This window comes from Squalius cephalus (assembly GCF_949319135.1).
Source record: "Squalius cephalus genome assembly, chromosome: 9".
NCBI lineage: Eukaryota > Metazoa > Chordata > Actinopteri > Cypriniformes > Leuciscidae > Squalius > Squalius cephalus.
Genome location: NC_137130.1, coordinates 37,133,968 through 37,159,718, shown reverse-complemented (window position 1 = coordinate 37,159,718; position 25,751 = coordinate 37,133,968). Strand labels below are relative to the sequence as shown.

General features: G+C 39.4%; 2 protein-coding genes across 3 annotated transcripts; one reads left to right on the top strand and one right to left on the bottom strand.

The window, feature by feature from the left end:
• Positions 1–1,628: 1,628 nt before the first annotated feature.
• Positions 1,629–16,402, bottom strand: LOC307164140 (uncharacterized protein; the record flags this gene model as incomplete). The annotated part of the gene is made up of 5 exons (XM_079880593.1): positions 1,629–2,063; positions 14,807–14,885; positions 15,001–15,117; positions 15,816–15,921; positions 16,245–16,402. The coding sequence occupies 5 exons, from the start codon at positions 16,400–16,402 to the stop codon at positions 1,969–1,971; spliced, it is 555 nt and encodes a 184-aa protein (XP_079736719.1). The 3' UTR covers positions 1,629–1,968.
• On the top strand, positions 16,246–25,695 carry steap3 (STEAP family member 3, metalloreductase). 2 transcript variants are annotated; one of them, XM_079880574.1, is made up of 5 exons: positions 16,246–16,847; positions 19,866–20,358; positions 21,401–21,928; positions 22,775–22,939; positions 24,881–25,695. In XM_079880574.1, exons 2-5 carry the CDS (start codon positions 19,873–19,875, stop codon positions 25,151–25,153), a joined length of 1,452 nt encoding a protein of 483 aa, XP_079736700.1. In that variant the 5' UTR covers positions 16,246–16,847; positions 19,866–19,872; the 3' UTR covers positions 25,154–25,695. The 2 variants fall into 2 exon arrangements, with proteins under 2 accessions (XP_079736700.1, XP_079736701.1); XM_079880575.1 differs by having other exon boundaries at positions 16,752–16,847; positions 24,885–25,044.
• The last annotated feature ends 56 nt before the right edge of the window (positions 25,696–25,751 follow it).

Here is a 25,751-nt window from a genome sequence, read left to right as displayed (position 1 = left end):
CTCAGGTTCTCAGAATTATAGACCTAATGCAAACTAGGAAAACAAATCATGAAAACTATCTAAACAAGCATATAAGCATTTGCCTGTGAAAATAGTTGGAACACAATGCAAACATTTAGTACAAACATTCACTGATAAATTCACTGACGGTGACTTCTCAACCAAGGATAAATTACCAGCCTAATTATTTGACATGCACTTTTACATTTATTCCTTTAGCAAAATATTTAGTCAAAGCAACTTAAAAAATGAGAATAAGCAGAAGAAATTAATCAAAGAGAGACAAGTAGTGCTGAGAGAGAGAGAGAGAGAGAGAGAGAGAGAGAGAGAGAGAGAGAGAGTGTGTGTGTGTGTGTGTGTGTGTGTGGACAATCATTGATTCAAAGTTTAGTTTTGAAGCCAGCTGTGAAGCTGTGTGTAAAAAGGGGTATCAACGTTTGTTCTTATTAAGGAAACGGCAAATTTCAAAATTGACAAAACACCGTTGATTCTGTTTTATCGTGCTTTTATCAAATCAACTTTGTCCTTTTCTTTGGTGTCCTGCAACAGGAATTTCTCTTTAAAGAGCCGCAACTCTATCAACCAGATTGTGAAAAGGTCCAGTAGGTTGATAGGGGAGCCGCCACTTAACCCTGCTTCACTGACTGTACACCAGCACTAGTGTTGTCTATTGTATTGTCTATGATATGTATGAGAAACAGCCTGAACTTGTTCACCGAAACCTAATTTACCTACGGATATAAAATAAAGGAACCTGAACCTGATTAATGACTTGTAGATGTAAATCTCAAATTATACAAATTATACAGGCAAAAGCTGAAATGAAGTAGCATGCATATTTGCAATACATTTCCATTTGGGTTCATTCTCAGAAAATACCATCATGTGTGTCCCAGTGACTAATGATATAATGACAGGAAAATTAACTTGCATTATTTGAATAGTAATAACAACATATAATAATAGTATAAATCAGAAATGTTTCAACTACTCCATAAAAAGCATGAATATTGGTAATCAAGTTGTGTAAGCAAGTGTACCTGAAAGTATTTGTTAGACATTTAAAATGTTTCCAAAAGATTAGCAGTTAAATGTAGTTGATGTAAAAGCTGCCTTAAAACCATATTTCACCGAGGACAGAATTAAGAATGCAAAATTAACTAAAAGGTGTTCTTTGAGACAATATAACTGACCTGTGGATAAATTAATGATGTATCGGTTGAACTCTGTCCATAGACATTTGTGAATTGTAGATTTATTTGATGCAACTACAGATGGTGCTGGTGTAATGGGTCTGTATTTGGATTTTAAAGGGATAGTTCACTTTGATATTAAATTTTGGTATGTTTTAGCTTACCTCAAGGGCATCCAAGATATAGGTGTCTTGTAGGGGAATGTAGGGGAATTGTTTAATTTGGACTTCTCTGTGCATGCTCTTTGAGGTGGTGACCATAGACCTGCATTATATGACTGACAGACAAGAACGGTTTGACCTAAAAATATCAAAATTGAAACTACTGCGGAAACAAAGACACCTACATCTTGGATGCCCTTGAGGTAAGCTAAAACATACCAAAATTTAATTTCAAAGTGAACTATCCCTTTAAGTGGAATTTTCAAATGTAAAGTTTGTTTTTTTTGTTCCTGACATACCTTTTCTTATATACATCTTTATACATAAAATCTGCCAACACACACACACACACATACAATGAATAAGTTACTAATATCTCTGTGACATACAGTTTGACATACAGTGTAGTGGTAAAGTGACCTATACAGTCAAATAAATAATCAGTTTCATATTCTGAACATGGGAAAATCAATAAATGCTGATGTCATTGTCAATTCAGTCTTTGTCATTCATTGGTAAACATGTTCACATTTTACATGTAGTAATTAAAATACATTAGGTGTACTACTACTAGAATCTTTTTTTATGTGGTGATCCAGATGTGTGCAGGGTGTTTATGGGGGAAGATTCTGTCGAGTGGAGCTGAACTGGGTACACAGTCTGTCGCTGGTAGATTCAGTAAAGGTAGGAGAAGAGGAGAGACCACTGCCTGCAACACACACAGAGAGAGAGACAGAGAGAGAGAGAGAGAGAGAGAGAGAGAGAGAGAGAGAGAGAGAGAGAGAGAGAGAGAGACAGAGAGGGAGAGAGAGACCAGTTTAGGGACCAGTACTAAATTGTAAAAATTGGGATAAAACATCAGTAGAAAAATTACAATTGGAAATTGGCAAAAATATTCTCGGGGTTCACAGAAACACGTCCACTGCCGGCTGCAGGGCTGAGCTGGGCCTGTACCCGCTGAACATCGAGATCCAGAAGAGATGTGTTCAGTTCTGGCATCACCTCCATCAGTCTGACCCAGAGTCAGTGCAATATAAAGCCCTCCTCGCCAACGAAACCTCAGCAGAACCTCATCCTCTGAACACACTCGCTCTTCAACTCGTCCATCAGACTATACCCCCATCAACCCCAAACCTATCATTAACCAAATCCACAAACATCTAAAAGTCACTCATGATGAATCACTAAAAGCACATTTTGCCCTCCAGAATAAACTCCAATGTTACTCGACCCTCAATAGAACCACTAAATTGGCCAGTTATCTAGTTATTAAACATTTTAAAGAAAGACAAATCCTCTCCAAATACAGATTAAGTGACCATGATCTAGAGATAGAGAGAGGAAGACGTAGACTAACATGGACAGAGAGAGAGCAGAGGATCTGTAGACACTGTGATCTACAGCACATCGAGGATGAGGAACACTTTCTGCTCTTCTGCTCCAGATACTCCAGTATAAGAGAAACCTTTCTGCCCAGATTTGAAATCTTGATTCCATCGTTCTTTGAACTGAGCGACACTGAGAAAATGTTCTTCTTACTGGGAGAAGATGATAGTACAGCTGCACTAGCGGCTAAATATGTGTTAGCTATTCACAACGCCAGAGTCAGCTAATTCTCTAGAGACCCACTGTATTTATTCATTTATTAGGATAAATTGTATTTATTTATCTATTTATTTATATTTACTATGCTACATATGACATGATCTATACATATATGTTTTGTTTGTTTGTTTTATTATTTATATATAATATGTTGATGCTTTGGCAACATTGTGTTACACAGTCATGCTAATAAAGCTCATTTGAATTGAATTGAATTGAATTGAAATTGAGAGAGAGAGAGAGAGAGAGAGAGAGAGAGAGAGAGAGAGAGGGAGAGAGACAGAGACAGACAGAGAGAGAGAATTTTGAATTTTAAAAAACTGTTTATTACAAAAAGTCAAAAATAAAAAACATTGTGTCATGAGTGTGAACAAAATCACACTAGATTAAAAAACACACTACAAGTGTGAAAAATTAAGTTCATCATTTACAACTGAGCATAATACTCCATTTACACACCAAATACTTTCAAACATTATTACATTTTCAGTTGCTTTGTAAAAGTGAAAATCTATTTGCAGTCTAGATTTAATCAGAGCTGCAAAAACCATTACAACATCTTGGTTTTGCCCATTTTCAACTTTGTTCTTTCTGCTCAAATAAATGGCCATTTTAGCTTGACCTAGAATGAAGTTCAGCAACTGGCAAACAGTTCTGCGTTTTTTGACATAACGAAAGCCAAAAATAAAAATCTTATCTGAAAATGTCTCATTGAAACAAAGAAAAAGTCTCTCCAATGTATTAAACAATTCCACCAATCTTGAATAATACATAAAAGCATGAAACACAGTTTCCCTTTCAAGACAAAATGGACAATTTTGACTCGTCTCTCGATTTAAAACAAAAATAAATGCATTCACAGCTATAATTCCATGTATAATTCGCCATTGCAGGTCCCCAATTCTTTTAGCTAACGGTGGCTTATACAGTGCTCTCCACTCTGGTTTTACCTCATTACCCAAACCAAGTAAGGGTTGGTGATGGCGCAGTGGATAAGACACATGCCTTTGGTGTGAGAGACCCGGGTTCGAATCCACTGTGAGACACCATGTGTCCCTGAGCAAGACACTTAACCCCTAGTTGCTCCAGAGGCGTGCGACCTCTGACATGTATAGCAATTGTAAGTCGCTTTGGAAAAAAGCGTCAGCTAAATGAATAAATGTAAATGTAAATGTAAGTACAGTGCGCCAAGGAGTGTCAACCTTCTGTTTTAAACCTTTCTGATGAAAAATTTTAACACAAACATTGTAAAACACTCTACCACAATTCCCATACAAAGACAGAGGTTCAATGTCATCTAAGAAATGACCATTATTATCACCAAACTCCGGAGTTAACATAAGATTAGGAAAAGGGTCATTTTCATCTGCCCCAATTCTCCTCTCAAAGTAACCCTTTAACAACATCTTCTCCTCTACTGTAAGTGAATAACAACATCTCTGCAACAACTGAGAGACAACACGTTTTGACCTAATATTTAAAACACTTGCTACATTTTCACAGTTTTGAAAATCAACGCCAGCTACATCTAGCAATTGCCCAAAAGTGAACAGGCGTGACTTTAAAAGAACTTCAGACATTGCATTACTGTTACATGTTAGGTCTACCCGTGTCCCATAAACCAGAGGCTCTTTTAAAAGCCAAAACACAGAGGTTGTTCTCACAACTTTCTGCACCTTAAATAAACCCCACACTTTGAACAGATTTTTGTAGAAAATTGGCAGCTGTGAGGTATTCAATCTCTTGGGATCCATGAAAAACAGAGGTTTATCCATATCCTATTCTCCAACAGTTCTTAAAATCGCAATAGCCACAGGTTTCCATCTCAAGTCTTTTTGGTCAGTCAGTAATTTTTGAAGAAATTGCATGCGAAAAGCTGCCGTTCTACTTTGTACATGAACTAGGCCTTGTCCTCCTTCTTCTCTTGGCAGATAAAGAACACCTTGTGGAACCCAATGCATTTTATCCCAGAAAAAATCCAATAACAAAGATTGAACTTTTGCAAGCAAATGTAAAGGAGGGTCAACACATGCCAATCTATGCCATAAAAAAGAGGCCACCAAATTATTGATCACTAGTGTGCGCCCTCTGTATGACATTTGGGGTTTAAGCCACCTCCATTTTTCCAAACGCCCTTTTACTTTGTCAACAATCCCCTCCCAGTTCTTTTGCACATAACAGTCATCTCCAAGAAAAATACCCAGATATTTAAGACCATCTTTTTTCCATGTTAAACCACCTGGCAAAATTGGTAAACCCTCCTCCCATTTTCCAACATGAAAAGCATCACTTTTTGACCAGTTAATTCTGGCTGAAGAGACAATTTCAAAACTCTTAGACACTTCAACCAAAGTATCCACATCACACTGGCCACTAATCATCAATATCACATCGTCAGCATAAGCTGAAAGGCAAAAGGTATCATTACAATTTGGAATGGATATCCCTTTTAAAGTACTCCTAAATTTTTGTAATAAAGGCTCAATCGCAAAACTATAAAGAATACCTGACAAAGAACATCCTTGTCTCACCCCTCTTAGCACCTTAAAGGGAGAGCATAAGCCACCGTTAATTTTGAGCATACTTTCAATGTCCTTATACAGTACTTTTATTTTATCTATAAAATTTGAGCTAAAACCAAATGCATTCAGAGTCTTCCAAAGATAGGAATGCTCCACCCTATCAAAAGCTTTTTCTTGGTCAATAGAGATAAAAGCTGTATTTAGACCAAAGACCTTGGATGCATCTAAAATGTCTCTAATCAACGATATATTATCAAAAATTGACCTGCCAGGAACACAATAGGACTGGTCAGGATGGATAACTTCTTCCATGACCTTACCCAACCGGGTGGCCAGTACTTTAGAGAGCAGCTTGTACTCTGAGGCAAGTAACGACACTGGACGCCATGATCTTATGTCACTTAGATCTCCCTTTTTGGGCAGAAGGGTAAGGACAGCTCTTCGGCAGCTCACTGGCATCAGCCCTCCGGCTAAAGTGTCATTAAGCACCTCATGCAAATCCTCCTTCAAATCAGTCCAAAAAGACTTATAAAAGTCCATTGGGAGTCCGTCCAATCCAGGCGCTTTCCCAGTCTCCATGCTTTGGAGCGCCTTTTGCACTTCTTCCAGGGTTATCACCCCACAGAGCATCTCATTTGAAAGATCTGATACTTGAGGTTTTTGTCTTAGAGGGCGCATCCATCTCATTCACACTTTGGTAACGTGATCGAACCAAAGCCCCTTGTGTTTTTAGCCCTAGCAGGTCAGACAATTTAGTTTTCTGTTTAAAAAGTTTATCCAATAAGTCTTGGTTATTAGAAAACTGTGCCAAATTCTGAAAATGTAAAATGTCATTTTCCAAAATTTTCATATCCTGTACTGTATCTTTAGTGACATTGTAAGTGTATTGCTGACATAGCTGTTTTATCTGTATCTTGCCATACTCCCACCAACTTTGTAATGATTCAAAAGTATTCTTCTCAGCTCTGAAAGAAGCCCAAAAAAAACTGAACACATTTTTAAAATGATTATCACTCAGCAAAGAAGTGTTAAAGTGCCAGTAAGCACTTTTAGACCTAATAGAATTAATAAAGATGGAACATGATACTAAACTATGGTCTGAAAAACTAACTGGAACAATACAACAATTCCTAAAAATGCTTAGGTGGTGTTTAAAAGCATACAGTCGATCCAGCCTCGCAAGAGATACAGAGTTAGCATATATATGAGTCCATGTATACTGTGACACATTTCTATGCAAATTTCTCCACACATCACATAAATCCTGCGCTTCAATAAGTTGTACCAATTTTCTGCGTGAAGGCATGTGAGGTTCAAGATGATTCCTATCTCTGTCTTTCTCTGTACAATTAAAATCACCACCCAAAAACAAATATTCTTCACTGCAGCACTTCTCCAAAGTTGTACCAAGTGCATCCAAAAAACACATTCTATCTAATGTTGATGTTGGAGCATATACACAGATGAAAATAAAAACAGAATTCTCAAAAAGTGCTCTCACTTTTAAAATTCTACCTTTCAAAACCTCTTCCACTGTATAAGAATGTGGGATAAAACTATGAGAGAACAAAATGGCCACACCACCACTAAGGGTGGTATTATGACTTAATATAGCAAGCCCATTCCACTCTTTCTCCCACTCAGTTGCATTAAATGCGTCACTATGTGTTTCTTGTGCAAGCAAGACATCTATCTTTCTCTGTTTTACCAATTCAAAAAGTCCTGCCCTCTTTTGACTCCCCCTTGCTCCATTTAAATTAAGAGTAGCTATATTAAATGTATTCATGAGAAAAGAAAAGAAAAGGCATGTTACAAAAAAAGAAAAGCGCTCAATAAAAAGCATTCGTCTAGGCCATATCATCATTATTCGTCAGTATAGGATTGACCTTTGTCAGGAACTTTTTAAGTCGGTACACTTCTTTTTGAGTAAATTTACGTTCACTCATAAAGCACCTCGTGACTTTAGTAAAATTCTCAATATCAGGAAAATAATCAACAACTTGAACATTCTTCATGTTTTTGGTGATCTTGAGAAATAATTTAATTTCACTCACACCGTAACCTATAGACGACTGAATCGGCACAAAAAGCGGCGCACTTCCTTGTGAGCAAATGGAAGCACCTGAATCTGAGCAGTCACTCTCATATGCAGGCTCATCCATACCAGTCGCTACAGGCTCATTTCCTGATTTTTTTGCAGACTTTACCTCAAGGCTCATTTTTCTTTTAATGGGTTTCTTAAACTCAACAAGGCTCGCGCCATGATCTACTTGCATATTGACCTCCTCACTTTCAAAACAAGTTGTTCTTTTGCTTTCATGGGGTTCTTTGTCAATGTTACCCTGACCTTCTGCCTCATCATGATTTTGCTCTCCTTCCACTGCTGACGGAGCCGGTCCAACCGAACCCGCTCCTACAGCAGTGGAGGCTTGTGCTTCTGTTTTAGAGCCTTCAGTGCGATTTTGAAAAAAAGCTTCGCTGCTTAAATTTTCTAAAGAATCGGTAAAGATATCACTAGAAACAGTTGGCATTTCGCTCTGGGCCTGTGCACCATCATGTTTCGCTCTTACCTCTGCTGACGGAGTCGGTCCAGCCGGACCTTCTCCCGCAGCAGTGGCGGTTTGCACTTCCGCACTAGGCTCATCGGCGCGACTTTCGCGATTTGTAGGCCTACTCTCATTAGGTTTACTTGTTCCCTTTATGGGACAAGTTCGAACAGTGTGTCCCGTTTTTCCACAACCAAAACAACGCATTGAGTCAGTTGACACAAACACGGTATAATCAAAATCATCAACTTTAAACTTTAGCGAAAGATTTAAATCCATATTGTGATTATTTAAGATCACGTAAACATAACGCCTGAAAGACACAACATGTTTTACGAGCTCAGATTTAGTCCCAATCAGCATTTTTTTAATTGGTGATATCAGCTTCCCATAACGACCCAATTCTCTTTTCAACATTTCGTCAGTAATAAAAGGTGGCACATTTGATATTGTCACCTTTCTAGCAGGTGTAGAGAGAGGAAGGACGGGAGTAAACAAACCGTCTACAGCCAAACCCTTCTCTACTACCTCATTTGCCTTAGCAACAGAGCTCAGAAAAACAACAATAGCATTATTCATTCTTGAAGCTGCAACCACATTATCGTGTCCAACAATGTTGCCTATCGCAATACTACACTCGTCTACGCTTAAAGACGATAACACTTTAATTGCGTGATGATGAGTGAGTGTATCAAACATTTTGAAACCTGGAGCCGCCATACCTCCCAGTTCAAAAACTGGTCACTGGCGACCCACAAAAAAACAGAAACACAAGAATAGGAGGCTCTACTCTTACCAACAATTAATTAAAACACAAGAAAGATAGAAATAAAGTGAGAAAATAGAAAACGCACTTTCAAGCCACAGCGGGCACAACTCACGCTCACAAACGCTCCTTCCACTCACTCCCAGCATGCACTCCGACAGAGAGAGAGAGAGAGAGAGAGAGAGAACTTTAATATGGCTGTGAATGAACTGAAAGCAAAAGCAATGAGAGTCTTCTACATGATTTAAAACACTATTCGGCATGAAATTCCAATTCAAACCTGGCTAAAAATCCTAAAAGCAATAATTGAACCCATTGCTCTCTATGGCAGCGAGATATGGGGACCTCTCAAAACCCAAGATTTCTCAAAATGGGAAAAAGAAGAAATCGAAACTCTGCATACCCAAATTTGTAAAAGCATCCTAAAAGTAAACAGAGCGACACCAAACAACTCGTGCAGAGCTGAATTAGGACAATACCCCCTGCTGATCACTATCCAGAAAAGAGCTGTGAAGTTCTACCAGCACCTGAAGAACAGTGACCCAAGCTCATACCAGGCTGAGGCCCTGCGGTGTCAGGAGCAGAACCGGCACCTGAAGCGCAGTGACCCGAGCTCATACCAGCTGAAGCCCTGCGGTGTCAGGTGCCCTGATGCTGAAACTACAGCCAGACCAGCACTGCACTATCTGGCCCAACCAAATTATTAAATTACAAAAACAAAATTACATTACCTATTGGAAAGATGCTACTAAATCACAAAAGAAGATGGAACTCTATTTACTCCTGAAAAGAGACTATACACCAGCAGAATACCTGAGCTGTGTGAAAGAGCATAAAATGAGAAGGACCCTGACCAAGTACAGGCTGAGTGACCACAGTCTGGCTGTAGAGAGAGGCCGGCACAGGCAGAGATGGCAGCCGAGAGAGCAGAGACTGTGTTCACTGTGCTCTCAGGGAGAGGTGGAGACAGAAGAACACTTCCTGATACACTGTGATCACTATTACAGCATTAGATCAGACTATTTCACTAGATTCCAACAACTAGAACCACATTTTATGGCATTACCAAATTCAGAAAAATTAAAGCATATTCTGGGAGAGAACTCCAGCTCAATCACAACAGCAGCAAAATATGTGACAGCCTGCCACAAACTACGAGAGTCAGCCAGTGGACAAAACTAAAGTCAGAATCATTCTCATCTTGTCTGAATGTTGGTACAAATGTACAAAGGGGTTTTTTTTTTTTATATAAATGTATTCATGCATTTGTTTACTGATTGATTTATTTAATTTATTGATTATTTGTGTATGTAATGTCCATTTATGTAATGGCCAATGCTTTGGCAATACTGTACAAGTCATGCCAATAAAGCTCATTTGAATTGAATTGAATTGAGAGAGACAGAGAGAGAGAGAGAGAGAGACAGAGAGAGAGAGAGAGAGAGAGAGAGAGAGAGAGAGAGAGAGAGAAACAGAGAGTGTGTGTGAGAGAGAGAGAGAGAGAGAGAGAGAGACAGAGAGGGAGACAGAGAGAGAGAGAGAGAGAGAGAGAGAGAGAGAGAGAGAGAGAGAGAGACAGAGAGAGAGAAACAGAGAGTGTGTGTGTGAGAGAGAGAGAGAGAGTGTGTGTGTGTGAGAGAGAGAGAGAGAGAGAGAGAGGGGTATATATATATATATATATATATATATATATATATATATATATATATATATATATATACACACTTTATTGCCAAAAGTTTTGGGATGTCTGCCTTTACATGCACATGAACTTTAATGACATCCCATTCTTAATCCGTAGGGTTTAATATGGACTTGGCCCGCCCTCTGCAGCTATAACAGCTTCAACTCTTCTGTGCACTGGTGCGCAGTCATGTTGGAACAGGAACATCCCCAAACTGTTCCCACAAAGTTGGGAGAATGAAATTGTCCAAAATGTCTTGGTATGCTGAAGCATTAAGAATTCCTTTTACTGGAACTAAAGAGCCCAACCGCTGAAAAACAACCCCACACCATAACCCCCCCTCCACCAAACTTTACACTTGGCACAATGCAGTCAAGCAAGTCCCGTTCTCCTGGCAACCGGCAAACCCAGACTCGTCCATCGGATTGACGGACAGAGAAGCATGATTCGTCACTCCAGAGAACACGTCTCCACTAGGGATGTTAACCGATGACCGTTTGACCGATGGTTGACCGTATTAACGTTAACCGATTAAAGTTGTCGGTAGTCGGTTAAAAAAAAAAAAAGTGATCTCTAAATTAGGCTATTATAGACAGTGGACTAAACGCTACTACAGTTAGCCATCTCATTCCAAGATCTTTTTGTGTGAAGTGAACAAATCCCTCACACTCAATTTTTCATAACTCGCCTGTTTTTACTTATAAGGTGATGATGATCATCATCTTTCTTTATTATTGTTAGCACTACCTCAAACTAAAGCGGCGTCTCTTCGGAGCAGTCATTTTCTTAAATGAGCCACGGCAATGTTTCAAATGAGCTTCTAACGCTAGACAAATGCCTTTATTTTCAACGCGATCACCTTGCACCCAAACCATTTCGAAAATAAGGAGCCATTTGTCCTCCGATTACATTCAAGCTCTTCGGCGCCGCGTTTGCGGGACTCATGTTTCACGCTGTAGGGGATTTAAAAAAGTGACGTGAGTGGAAGGGCGGCGCCTGGGCAGTGTGTGTGTGTGTGTGTGTGTGTGTGTGTGTGTGTGTGTGTGTGTGTGTGTGAGCGGGAGGCAGAGTGGCAGAGAGATGCGACAGAGTTTCGAAATTGCAGGCGCGGCTCGAAACTGCTGTTATTTCAAATAGCGTAGCATATTTTAAACTAATTGGTTAACCGGTTTCAACCGGCTAATGAGGCTCGGTGGTCGGTCAAGAAAATTTTTAGTTTTCGCCATCCCTAGTCTCCACTGCTCTAGAGTCCAGTGGCGGCTGCTTTACACCACTGCATCTTTACACCACTGCATCTTTACACCACTGCATCTGACACTTTGCATTGCTCTTGGTGATGTAAGGCTTGGATGCAGCGGCTCGGCCATGGAAACCCATTCCATGAAGCTCTCGTGCTGTTCTTGAGCTAATCCTAAGGCCACAGAAGTTTGGAGGTCTGTAGCTATTGACTCTGCAGAGAGTTGGTGACTTCTGCACACTGTGTTCCTCAGCATGCGCTGACCCACTCTGGGATTTTACGACTACCACTTCGTGGCTAAGTTGCTGTTGTTCCCATTTGCTTCCACTTTGTTATAATTCCACTAACAGTTGACCGTGGAATATTTAGTAGAGAGGAAATTTCACGAATGGACTTATTGCACAGGTGGCACACCTTAAATGTTCCAAATTGGTCCATACGAAGAACAGAATACAATGTATTTAGTGAACAGCTTGACATTGATCTGCCATGGCTCGTTGATGCATTCATGAAGGTTCATGTGAAAGGTAGGGATGTCCAATTCATGAAGGTATGAGTCTGATTATTTCATTTAACCAGAAAACAACATTTGATTCTTGAGTGATCCAGTCACAACAGTAACAGATTATCTATGAATAACGACATAAATAGTGGTTTGTCAAAAACAAAAGAAATATATATTAAATTCTGACATCAGAACACTTATATAGCATATGGCATTTTCTGTGATACTTTTATGGTGTTTTTGCTTGAGATTTCCTGTCCCTGTTAATTGCAGAGTGAGAGTACACTAATCAAAATGTTTTCTTTTTATATTTCACAGGAAAAAGAAAGTCATGGCAGTTTGGAACGACAAGAAATGCTTCACACGCTTTTTCCCAACGTTTTATAAAAACATTTCACGAGACTAGATTTGATAGCCGAGTGCGGGCGGTGAGGTACTCGTGTGTGTGCGGGTTGCGGGAGCATAAAACGATTTATGGGACTTCAGCAAATATCTAAAAAATAAAGCATCTAAAAACAAATAAATTGCTATTCATCTGTTGCACAAAAGCAACAAGAACAACGAAAAAAAATAAAAAGGATTTACAGGCAGAGTTTCTATTTATAACATGTTTTTGCAGCGTTGTGCAATGTAGCCAATCACAGACATGTGTTGATTTCTTGAACGCAATGGCCAATCAGATGCATTTAAGATCCCCTCACTGCTCAAAACTGACTTTTTGTTCAGTGCTGGCAGATGCTCTGATTATAACAAACCAAGTATAGACATTGTGAAAGATTCATTGTGCAGTAAGATTCATTGATAATAAAAGAGCTCGTGATGAACAGCTTTTTAGGAATTATTAAGGGAGCGCACTTCGCGCGCATTCTGTCCTGCCAAACCATGTAAAGTAGCCTGCTTGCTTTAATGTAAAATTAACAGTGTTGATGTTGATTCTTTAATAACAAATAGTTTATTGGGAGCATTTATTTACACGTAGGCTAATTTGAAAGTATTTCATGGACGTACAGAAAACAATCTATTTATACTTTTAAGCTGGCGTGTGCGGGCGGGAGCAGGATAAAACATGAATGTTGTGGGCGGGAGCGGGAGCGGGAGAAGGAGAACATATATTGCAGGACAGAATCCTGCGGGAGGTCTCTACCTCACATCACCAAAAACAATGTCAAGAATCAGATGGAGTTGTGTACGGCACGCTGCCACTGGACTCTGGAGCTGTGGAAACCTGCTCTGTGGAGTGACGAATCACGCTTCTGTGTTTGGCAGTCTGATGGGTGAGTCTGTGTTTGGCAGATGCCAGGAGAACGTTCCCTGCCTGACTAGAAAGTTTGGTGGAAGGGGGATTATGGTATGGGGTTGTTTTTCAGGGGTTGGGCTAGACCCTTACTTCCAGTGAAGGGAAATCTTAATGCTTCAGCGTATCAAGACATTTTGAACAATGCTATGCTTCCAGCTTTGTGGGAACAATTTGGGAGATTCTGGACTATTCCAGCATGACTGTACCCTTGTAATCCAGAGTTCTCGCGAGAGCACAAGTTGAATTTGCTCAGCGAGTTTACTCTGGTGTCGAGTAATGATGGTCATTAAATATGCCCCTCGATCTGAGCTGCACCAATCACATCGGGTTATCTGATATAGGCGGGCCAGAGGCGAGATAACGACAGCGCTGTGATGTCAAAGTCATTAGTAAACATTGTAAGATGGCTATGGAGGAACACCAGTTGTTTGAAACGGCTTTGGCCGCTACAATGAACGAGTTAGACTTGGCTTTTTATCTAAAAGAGGAACAGAAGACGGCGCTCGAATCGTTCCTTTGCAAGAAGGGTGTTTTTGCTGTTTTGCCGACCGGATACAGTAAGAGTCTAATCTTCCAGTTAGCTCCTGGTAGCGTATGGGGTCTATTGTTGTGATTGGTCGTAGTGTTATCCAATTGCGTGCAGTGAGATTTTCAAATGCACGCTTGGTGCCGCCCCTCGAGCTGGATGATTTTCATTAGTCGACGCCAGACCATTAATCTTTTAGATTTAGGTCTGGATTTCCAGGCTAGCATGACTGTGCTCCAGTGCACAAAGCAAGGTCCATAAAGACATGGTTGTGTGAAAGAACCTGACTGGCCCCCGCAGACCCCTGACCTTGACTCCATCCAACACCTTTGGGATGAATGTGAACAGAGATTGAGAGCCAGGCCTTCTCATCCAACATCAGTGCCTGACCTCTCAAACGCTCTACTAGATGAATGGGCAAAAAAATCCCACACAAACATTCCAAAACCTTGTGGAAAGCCAGACGAGTGAAATCTGTTATAGCTGTGAAGGGGGGACCAGCTCCAAATTAATGTCCATGTGTTTATAATGTCATGTCATTACAGTCCCTGCTGGGGTAATGGACAGGTAAACTTCTCAAGATTTATTTGGAAAAGAAAAACAAAAAACAGTGTGTACATTTCAAAGACTTCCTTTAGAAACAAGCAAATGCTTTTCTGATACTATGGTGTACAGCAACTGTAAAGGCTTAATTGGTCAGTAATGGTATTAAGGGTTAACAAAAACAACATTAGCTGTGTTCACCCTCAGTTTCTCTCACTTACCCCTCATGAGGTTGTACATGTTCAGGTAGTTTGTTCCTGAGTCTAAAATGGCATACCAGCTACGAGAGATAGACCGGCCCTGAGGAGAGATTGAAAGTTTCCATTAAGATTGTTATTGTCAGGACATTCCCAAACAACTGTAAACACAGCATGATAATAGAGTGTGTCTGCTTTAGGAAGAAAGATAACGTCACCTGAACATCGCAGGTGTCTGGGTCTGGACTGCTGAGGTTGAAGGTGATGTCATCCACAAACCTCATCACAGGAGTGGTGTGTGTTGCAGTGATGTCCTCTGCATTAACAGACACCAGCTAAAGGTAGGAAACAAAATCACATGTAAGTTGGAAGCAGGGTCTTCATTGAAACTAGTGCGACTGCACCAAAACACACACACAAAAAAAATATGTTGAACTCCAAGTTGAGTTCCTAGGTGAGTAAATATGAATGCAGGGCATTTGGTTTCTGTGCAGAATGTTTATGATGTTTTAAGCATTTCAGAACTCAAATTTTGCGGTCGGTTTAGAATCCGCGGTATTTTCACGTCTGAACGGAAAAGGTCTCTGTACAGATTTTCCTCATGCTCAAGTTTGTTTATGCAAATTTGCGGTGCTGACCAACAGAAAGAGAATTGTGAGCTTTGATTCAAACATATGCAATTGACAGTAGACAATGGACATTTTTTTGCCCATGCAAAATTTTGGTGACATGTAACTAATGTGAGGGCACATTGTTGGGATGTAATATTACCATGGTTTGAAATGGTTTCATGTTAATACTACGGTATTTTTTTAATAACCTTGGAGTACCATGTAAATATCCTAGTGTAGGAATATGGTAAGGGTACCACTATTTAATGTGAGCTGGATTCATATTATTTGATGATACATTAATTCATTTTATACAAAACAATTGCATACAATTTACCCATTACAGCTTCCTGGCCCCCCTTTTCAGTCTTTTCTTTACAGTATATTCATGTGAAGAATATAGAATTATATCATTCACTCACAGAATAAAGGCATCTTTGGCTCTTCCCATGACATGTTTCTGTTGACCACTCTTTAATCTGGTTGACCAAGAGAGAGGAGACATCAAAGCAGGCAATATCAAGTTTCCTAAAATAAATAAATAAATAAATAAATACAGGTTAATAAGAAAAATAATTAAATTAAGTAGATTGAACAAATAATAAATAACAAATAATAAAATATGCAAATAATAGCTTATTTAATAGGCATATGATATACATAGGTAATTTAGAAAAATAAATATTCAATGTAAGAATTTAAATAATATGTTTATAGAAATCACGAGTCAGCAAGACACATGCACAGGGGCGTAGATGTGACATGCAGATATTAATTTTACAAAAATGTGATGATTTTCTGTATCTGTGATTGCCAAGTTGGCCTATTGCATGACTACTGCGGTTCCCTACCACTCAACAGCGCACTGCGCATGGAGCGGCCCGGCCGCCAGCGCGCACAGTATCCCGATCCCGAGAACCAGCGCCGCGAGCACGGACACACACACCACCGTCGTGCGCGTGCGGCTAGAGCTGCACGAGGAGTGAGAAAACGCCTCGCCTGAGCTCATGCTCGCGTTATCGCGGCAGCACAGATGTAGGATCCAGATCAGCTGGAAAAACAATATTAGCTCCACCAAGGACGGCCGAGGTGCCACACTTTACACGAGAGGCCTATCTTATGCATTACAATCCCGTTCAGTAGCTTCCTATCCTAACACAGGAGCTCACAGCAGCAAGACGGAGCGCAACGGAATGGAAGGGGTTTCGAGACGTCATCTCAGATTGATCACTCTCGGACCAATCCGCTGTAAACTCGATTTACAACACAACGCGCCGCGCCGCGCCGCAACGCTCCCCTGTGTTCTGTGCAGATAGCGAGTGAATGATAAGGAATGTCTTTTTCTGCATGGTCTCGTATCTCTATTGCACAGTAAGGGAAGTGCGCACCGGTTATACAGTCCTGGAACAGCACAGCACAGTCCAAGAATCGCCAGAAAAAGTTATTTGACAGTGGTGAGTAATAAATCATATAGGCTAGTATAATGGACTTTCTGAAATTACCGCTAAATAATGATGTAAAGGAATGTAAAAGTTACAGAATGTTATTTGTCCTGAGTAATTGAGTATGTTCGTCTATAGCACCCCTTTTAGCAGAAACGAAACTTACTGACAACTCATTTGAAAGAACAAAAATAGAAACTTCTAACAACAACGACGACTATAATAATAAAAATACTAACAACAATAACATGTCATCCACATATTTATTTAAAATAAACAAAACAACAGTCCACTAATCTTTATGGGCACATCAGTAATGTAAAATGTGGGTAATTATGACATTTTTCATAAACATATTTTGTTATTTCTTAACAATAAACATTAAATAACATTAAATAAAATAAAAAAACAGGGTTGAATGGTTGAGTTTAAAATTGAGAAAATGGACAGAGTACATATATATATATATATATATATATATATATATATATATTATATATATACTCTGTCCATTTTATAGTTTAAAATTGAGAAAATGGACAGAGTGTGTGTGTATATATATATATATATATATATATATATATATATATATATATATATATATATATACTCTGTCCATTACATATATATATATATAAAATCCTGTTTTGCTGTAGAAAGGGAAAACCAAAATTTGTCTTAAAAAACTCTCTCCCAGTCTACGACAGAGTTGATGTCTTAAACTGCTTTAATGAGCATTTTGTATCAGTTGGTTCTCTGTCCGAGTTGACAGGAGTAGTCGCTGTTACTCCATGCACACACTCCCCAGTGTTTTCTGGAGAGCCTTTTAATTTTGTTTCTTTTATTGTGCAGCAGGTGCAAGGAGCTCTTAAAGCGTTAGATCACAGAAAACCTCCTGGACCAGATTTAATAGAGCCTTACTTTTTGAAAAAGGCGGCTGATTTTGTTGCAGAGCTCCTTACAATTCTTTTTAATCTGTCAATTCAAAACAATGAAATACCATCAGTTTGGAAGTCAGTTTTTGTTACTCCCTTGTTTAAAGGAGGTGATCCAGCAGTTTTAACTAACTATCGGCCTATATCTAATTTGTGTGTTTTGTCAAAAATTTTAGAATCCCTTGTTTCAGACCAAATAAAAGAGTTTTTGTACTCAAATGAACTCCTTTCTAAACTGCAATCAGGCTTCAGGAAAAAGCACAGTACCATCACTGCTGTTACAAAAGTAATTAATGACATACTTGTCGCTCTTGATAGAAAGCAATTCTGTGCATCACTTTTTCTTGATCTGTCGAAAGCTTTTGACACAGTGGACCATGCTGTTCTAAAGCATAGGCTTCTTTGTCTGGGATTGTCTGATTGTGTAGTTTCCTGGTTCATGAATTATCTGAGTGACAGGACTCAGTGCATTAAATGTGATGGTCTATGTTCTGCATTAGTGAAGGTCCACAAGGGGGTGCCACAAGGCTCAATATTAGGTCCTCTATTGTTTATTATGTATATAAATGAATTAGGCCACAATGTGTCGGATGCTAATATGCATTTCTATGCTGATGACACGATTATTTATTGTTTTGGATCATCCCCAGCTAAAGCGGTTGAGTCTTTTCAGAAAGCTTTTGATGTGGTTCAACGCACGCTTATGCAGCTTAAACTGGTTCTCAGTGCTGATAAGACCAAACTGATGCTGTTTAGTAACTCTAAGAAGGTTTCTCAAGCTCCTCCTCCTGTGTTCACTCTGACTGGAAGTGTGGTTCATTCTTATAAGCACCTTGGTATCTGGCTTGATGATGCTCTCACTTTTAAGCCTCATATAGACAACCTCGTGAAGAAACTCAAACTTAAACTGTCCTTTTTCTTTCGAAATAAATTTTGTTTTTCTTTTAAAGCAAAAAAGCAGCTAGTCACTGCAACATTTTTATCTGTCTTAGATTATGGAGACCTGGTGTATAGGACCGCTTCAGCACAATGTCTGCATAAGATTGACACTGTTTATCATGCGTCTCTGAGATTTATTACGAATTGTAAAAACTTGACCCATCATTGTGAATTATATTCCAGAGTGGGATGGCCATCGTTGTCCAACAGGAGATCAGGGCACTGGCATATTTTTATCTATAAGGCCATGCTTGGTCTGTTGCCATCCTACATCTGTAGTTTAATTACATGGAGAAGTGTTGGCTCTTATTCATTGCGATCAAATGATCACTTGCTGCTCTTTGTTCCATTTGACCGTACAGAACTGGGAAAAAGGGCTTTTGTTTACTCCGCTCCTTCTGCATGGAACTTTTTGCAAAAAGACTTGAAATTATCTGAACTTATTTCCTTAAATGCTTTTAAGTCCAGATTGAGAGAACCTGAAATGACCTCTTTTAATTGCAAATGTTTTTAATTATTTGTATTGTATAACTTTTATAAATGTAATTGACTGTGTTTTTTGCTGCCTCTTGGACAGGACTCCCTTGAAAAAGAGGTTTTTAACCTCAATGGGACTTTCCTGGTTAAATAAAAAAAAAACATATTGTTAGAGAATGATAATCATTTTGATATGGGGACATGGGCACAAATATTTTGGTTACACTTTATTTTAATGTGTCCCTGTTACAGTGTAAATATACATTTAAGTACTGAGTAATAACTACATGTATTTACTAGGGTTAGGTTTAGGATTAGGGTTTTGGTTTACACTTAATTTTAAGGTGTCATTGTTACAGTGTAATTATATTTAAGTACTGAGTAATATTAAGCAACTACATGTGCTTACTATAGGGTTAGGTTAGGATTAGGGTTATGTTTAGGGTTAATTGCATGTACTTACGCCTAATTTGTAGTTATTACTAGTAAATACATGTAACGTGTAACAAGGACACATTCAAATAAAACGGTTACCAATATTTTTATTGCAATGTAAAACAAGTTAATTACACACAAGTATTAATGAACTTATACTAATATATCTAATATGCTTTAAAGATTAATGGGACAGCAGTTTGAAATGCATAATTATATAATTTCCTCACTCTCTGCATCTCAGGTTGATTATGGCAGAAGATCTGACGACTCCCTTGCTCTCAGACTCTGAAGCTCCCGCTGATGCACCGGCTGTGTGTCTAACCGGCCCGACGGTGGCCATACTCGGCTCTGGAGACTTTTCTCGCTCGCTGGCTGAGCGGCTGCTCGCTTGTGGTGTTCGAGTGGTGGTCGGGAGTCGGTGTGTGAACCGCATCCCATCAGGACTGTTCCCTGATGCAGTGGAGTTGAGGAACCAGGAGGGGGCAGCATCACAAGCAGGGTGTGTGGTGTTTATGGCCTTGTTCCCTGAGCATTACCGCTCCCTGCTGGGACTACAGTCTGCACTTGCAGGGAAGGTGCTTGTGGATGTAAGTAACGCTGCAGAGATGAATATCCATGGGCCTTCCAATGCGGAGCGACTAGCTGAGCTGTTTCCAGACAGTCTGGTGGTCAAAGGATTTAACACGGTTTCAGCCTGGGAGCTGCAGACTGGCGCTCATGATGGAAGCAGACAGGTCAGGGCTGCTGTTGTGCTATCTGTAGATGTATCTGTTGAAAACTAGCGCAGGATTATTTTAACTCTATGAGCTTTTACACTGAAAAAAAAAAAGTGTGTTTGATTTACATGATTTAAAATTGTACATCGGTCCCACATGAACCAATTAAGTTAAACAAACATAATTAGTTTTTTTTTGCCACTTACTATCAAAATTTTTACATTTGGGCATTAGCGTATAGCCAGCGACCTATGTTTCCGAATTTCTTACAGTGGTTTCGTCTCGATCGGACTTACAGTTTCAAAGATATTCGCAAAAGTTTTTTTTAAGATCTAAATCACAACGTTGCACTAACAATAAGGCAAAACCTAGCATGTTTGGTATCGTTGTATTCGGCAAGTATTCAGGAATCTAAGGAGATGACTCCCGTGAAAATAAATCAACCACATTTCAGGGCATCGTGCCGATTACCTATACCAAGTTTTTTAACAATACGTTCATGCGTTCATAAAATACAGCATTTTAGTACAAAATTCAAAATGGCCGTTATGGGAAAATTGGATATCATTCGACTCGGCATGACACCCCAGATCTAACGAGACTACTTTTATGATTTTTGGACAAAGAAGTTATTAGCAAAAATAGTCATTTTTTTATCTCCAGACCAGTAGGTGGCGCTGCGCTGAAATGCAGCATGTCGCCTCAGGTCATGTTTGTGATGACATTAAACCAAGTTTGGTCTGAATACGATAAAGCGTTGCGGAGATACAGCCTTACGTTGTAGGTTTTCGCAAGCGCTACGTAAAATTCGTTCGCACCGTATTAGAGATGGTTTGACCAATCAACTTGAATTCCATAACTTTTTGTCGGCATGGTCTGAAGATGATCTGGCAAAATTTTCTTGAAAATCGCAGCAACCGTCTAGGACGAGATCAAAAAAGTTGGTTTTCGGAAAATTAAAAATGGCGGAAAAATGTTCATGACGGAAAATTATGTAATTTTAATCAATTTGAACAAGCAGCAAAACTTTTTTTTTTCTTTGTACCTTTCACTGCTGTAGGTCCTGATCTGCAGTAACAGTACAGAGGGGAAGAGGAAAGTTGTGGAGTTGGCCCGGAAGATGGGCTTCCACCCGGTGGATATGGGTGGCTTGTCTGCTGCCCGAGAAATTGAGGTAGCATCATTGCGCCTATTCCCATCTTGGAGTGGCTCGATCGTTGTCACCTTCCTCCTTTTTTTCTTCTTCTATGGCTATGGCTTTCTGCGGGGAATTCTGCTGCCGTTTCTTGCACAAGGACACAATGCTTTCTACCGTCTCGCCCTCGGTCTGGTGAACGAGAGCCTGCCAGCAGTGGCCCTGGTGACCCTGGCACTTGTTTACTTCCCAGGCTTGTTTGCTGCCTGGTTGCAGCTCTGGAGGGGCACCAAATACCAGCGTTTCCCATCATGGTTGGACAACTGGTTGCAGCGGAGGAAACAACTGGGCCTGTTGAGCTTTCTGTGTGCAGCGTTGCATGGTGTCTACAGCCTTTGCCAGCCGCTGCGCAGAATTACACTCCACAGGCTCGTCAATACTGCCTACAGACAGGTGCGCAAACAAAAAACAGCCTGAGAGTAAAGATCTTGAGATGTTTAGTGCCTAACAAAAGCAGTAACACTTTAGAATAATGGTCCGTCATTAATAAGTAACTATGCAGGGAGTAATGCAGGACTGATGAGTAGCTCTACATTAACACTTCAGCTACTACTATTAACTTATATAGAAACAAGCTTAACTAATCAGTAAGTAATATAGAATTTAGGACTAAGATAGGTCCTTATTAGGTTACCAATAATTACATAATGAGATTGGCATCATTAAGAACTAATAGGTAATTATGACAAATTGTAAATAATTACTAGACGTTAGCAATTGTCTTATTTTACTTTCAACATGGTCATAAAATGCATCACTAATTACTCAAGTGTACTCAAGGACTACTAGTGATCTGGACCATTATTTTAAAGTGAAAAAGATGTTTTTTACTTTAAAATAATGGTCCAGATCACTAGTAGTTCCTGCATAGTGACTAGGTACTTTAATAATTAGTGATGCATTTTATGACTTTTATCAGATTAAAAATGATGACTGATTACGTCTCAGACACTCAGACGTCTCTTTATAATTTGTAAGTTAGTTAATAGTTATTAATGAGGCTAATCTCATTAAGTAATTATTGATTACCTAATAAGGAACTATCTCCTAAATTTGACATTACTTACTGATTAGTTAACCTGGTTTCTATATAAGATAATAGTAGTAGCTAAAGTGTTAATGTAGAGCTACTCTTCAGTCCTGCATTATTTCCTGCATAGTTACTTATTAATGATGGACCATTATTCTAAAGGGTTACCCAAAAGCATAGTGTATGCTATGTTTTGTCTGACGTATCAGGTTAAAGCAGGTGTAGAGGAGCCCTGGGATGAGCTGGGAGTTTGGCGATCTGAGCTGTACCTCTCTTGTGGAGTGTTGGGTCTGGGCGTCCTCTCTTTACTGGCCATCACTTCCCTTCCCTCAGTGGGAAACACCCTCAACTGGAGAGAGTTTACCTTTGTACAGGTGAGCCCATGCATACCATACAGGTGTTTCCCATCCCTGCTCCTGAGGCACATTAACAGGACACATTTTGGATCAAGGCGGGCATACACAGTGCGATTTCAGCAAGGTTACCAACTCACACTGTACGAGTAGATTGCATGCAATGTACAGCCAAAGTTCACGATTTTATGTGCTCACACTATAGAGGGTATTAAATAGAGGGTATGCGCATGACGTCACCATCAGAAAGGTCTTATATTATTGCATAAAACTTTCATGTTTAATGGGTTATTTAAAAAAAATTCTAGAGATAAAGAATGTTTTTGAGCTGTTTAATTGACAAAATCTAATTAAAATTATCAATGAATTAAAATTGATTAAACTAAATCCATAAAATGATCCCATGATGTAAAAGGTTCTGTATAGAGGATATGCGCGTGGCGTCACCGTCAGCCGGAGTGACTGTGGTTACACTCACTGAGTGGCAAAAAGACTGAGCAGCAGCATTTGTTTTCAGCGTGGAACACATCTAAAACGGTAAAGAGCTTTGAGATTGACTGTACAACTAGTTTTGACAAGAAATCTGAGGTATAGTTTTACAGACTGCCGAAAGATACAGAACAGAGAAGCAAATGAATCGCTGCAATTCACAGAAACAACTGGATCCAGGCAGAGAAAGGTGGATTTGCAGCTATCATTTTGTGTCAATATGCTGAGTTTAGGGGTAAAATCATAATATAAGTAATATTGTATTTTTATATATTGTATTGACGACTAATCAATTAAATATTTACCATCGTATATTCCGCATAATTGGACGTTTTTAAATAAACACTGACAAAAAAACTATACAAGTTTTAAGGCTGGACGATATGATGATTTATATAATATTGATATAATATCTGTTATTCGGGAGTGACGCGCTGCCAAGATGGCAACGGCCGGCTCCGCCCACTTTAGGCTTCAAAAATGCTCTTCAGAAACTTACGGGTGACGTCACAGGACAGGTCAGACCACAGCAATAATCAGTCATCAATGAAAACTAAGAGCAGGTTAATCTGGACATGATGCTATCCAGTATCCACAGGAATCAGCTGCTGGTTTGAGGCTCAAGTTTTCCCTGGTGTCTGCGCACACAATAAATGGGCGGGCAATATGCTAATGTTTCGTCTTGACGTCACAACGAAACGGCTTTTGACTCGTTTTAAACGATTCATTTCATTGACTCAAGAGTCGACTCCTACTTTTGAAAGACAATAACTTTATATACGGTGCACTAAGTGGATGTTTTCATTCACTTAGAGCTGTGTTATACACTACATGAAAGGTCATTTTCAAAAATCCATAATAGGGGCACTTTAAGATTCTTTTAAATCTTACACGTTTACTTCCACAAGCCGTCACATTTCTGAGCTGGCAGCGGGAATCTCTTATGTTAATTGAGAACAAGAGACGTTTAAAACTCAAAGGCTTCCAAACGTTGTCAATCCACATCAACTTTTTGGATTTCTAACGGTACGATTCTCTAAAGTCTGCATCTTTTACATCCTCAATATCAAGAACACATCTAGGTATTTTGAAGCGTCCTCTGTACTTGCGTTTTGGAGTATTTGAATCAGTCTTTCACAGTTGATGATGACGTAGAACGAGAACACAAGGACACAAGATCGCACAAGAATGCATAGTGAGAAATGGACTGGGTCTCATGGGGCAGGGTTGGACAACTCCAAAAATATGGTTGTTACATAGTTGAAACCTGGTACCTTAACTACCAAAGTACATGCTGCACGATCTGTTGCGCTCATCTTTGTGCATTAATTGACTGATAGTTGAATGTAAATGTACATAATTTTAGCATTGTCTTTGATTAGCATGCAAACGAACATTCAACCTACAAGCACAAACACAGCTTTTTAACATTTACTAAACTTGAACTAAGTTTTGTCTCTCTTCTTGCTTCAGTCAGGTTTGGGCTACATTGCTCTGACTCTGTCCCTCATGCACACGCTCTTCTTTGACTGGGATTTTGCCTTTCACATCGAGGCGTATCCGTTCTACATGCCACCCAGCTCCGTGTTGGCTGTGGTTCTGCCCTGCATCGTTCTGGTGTGCCGTGGCTTTCTGCTGCTCCCATGCATCTCCACCAGACTGGCACGAATCCGCCGCGGATGGGAGAGCAAACGCAACTGTCCAGTCTTACAGACTCACCATGTGGCGGATAATGGAATACCATAGGAAGTCTGGAAAGAAGTACTAGGAGGAATATAAGGAGGACTTTTATTATAGGATGAAGGGATAAACGGATATACAGTTGGCAGTACAGTGGCCAACAGTTGAAATATGCAGGTTAAAACATCTAAGGGCTGAATATAAAGTGGAAAATGTTTATTAAGTATTTTAAGACTTGCCAAAAAGACTAGTTTAAGTCAGCCTTACCTGAAAGTGATAGAGGTATTCTGGCCTCAAATAACTCCTGACTCAACTTTTCCAAATCACTGAATGGACTTAATGTGTGCCTTATATCATTACCAAATCCCAATACTTCAGTTGTTCTTCCTCTGGGCCAGTTACTGTGTAAACTCCATCTGTAACAGGGAGGCCTACATTATACTGAGTACTAATAATGACAAAAATCGCATTGCATTTAATGCAAGTAAACTGTTGTAAACAAAGCCTGTGTGAAATTTCAGTTTGTAATTAAATGTAAAGAAAAAATATTTGAATGTCTGTTTATAAACACACAAAAAAAATCCAAAACAAAAAAGGTATGGACTGCATATTTTACTCTGATAAACTTATAAACTTTTTCATTTCACTTCTTTACCTCGGCCTG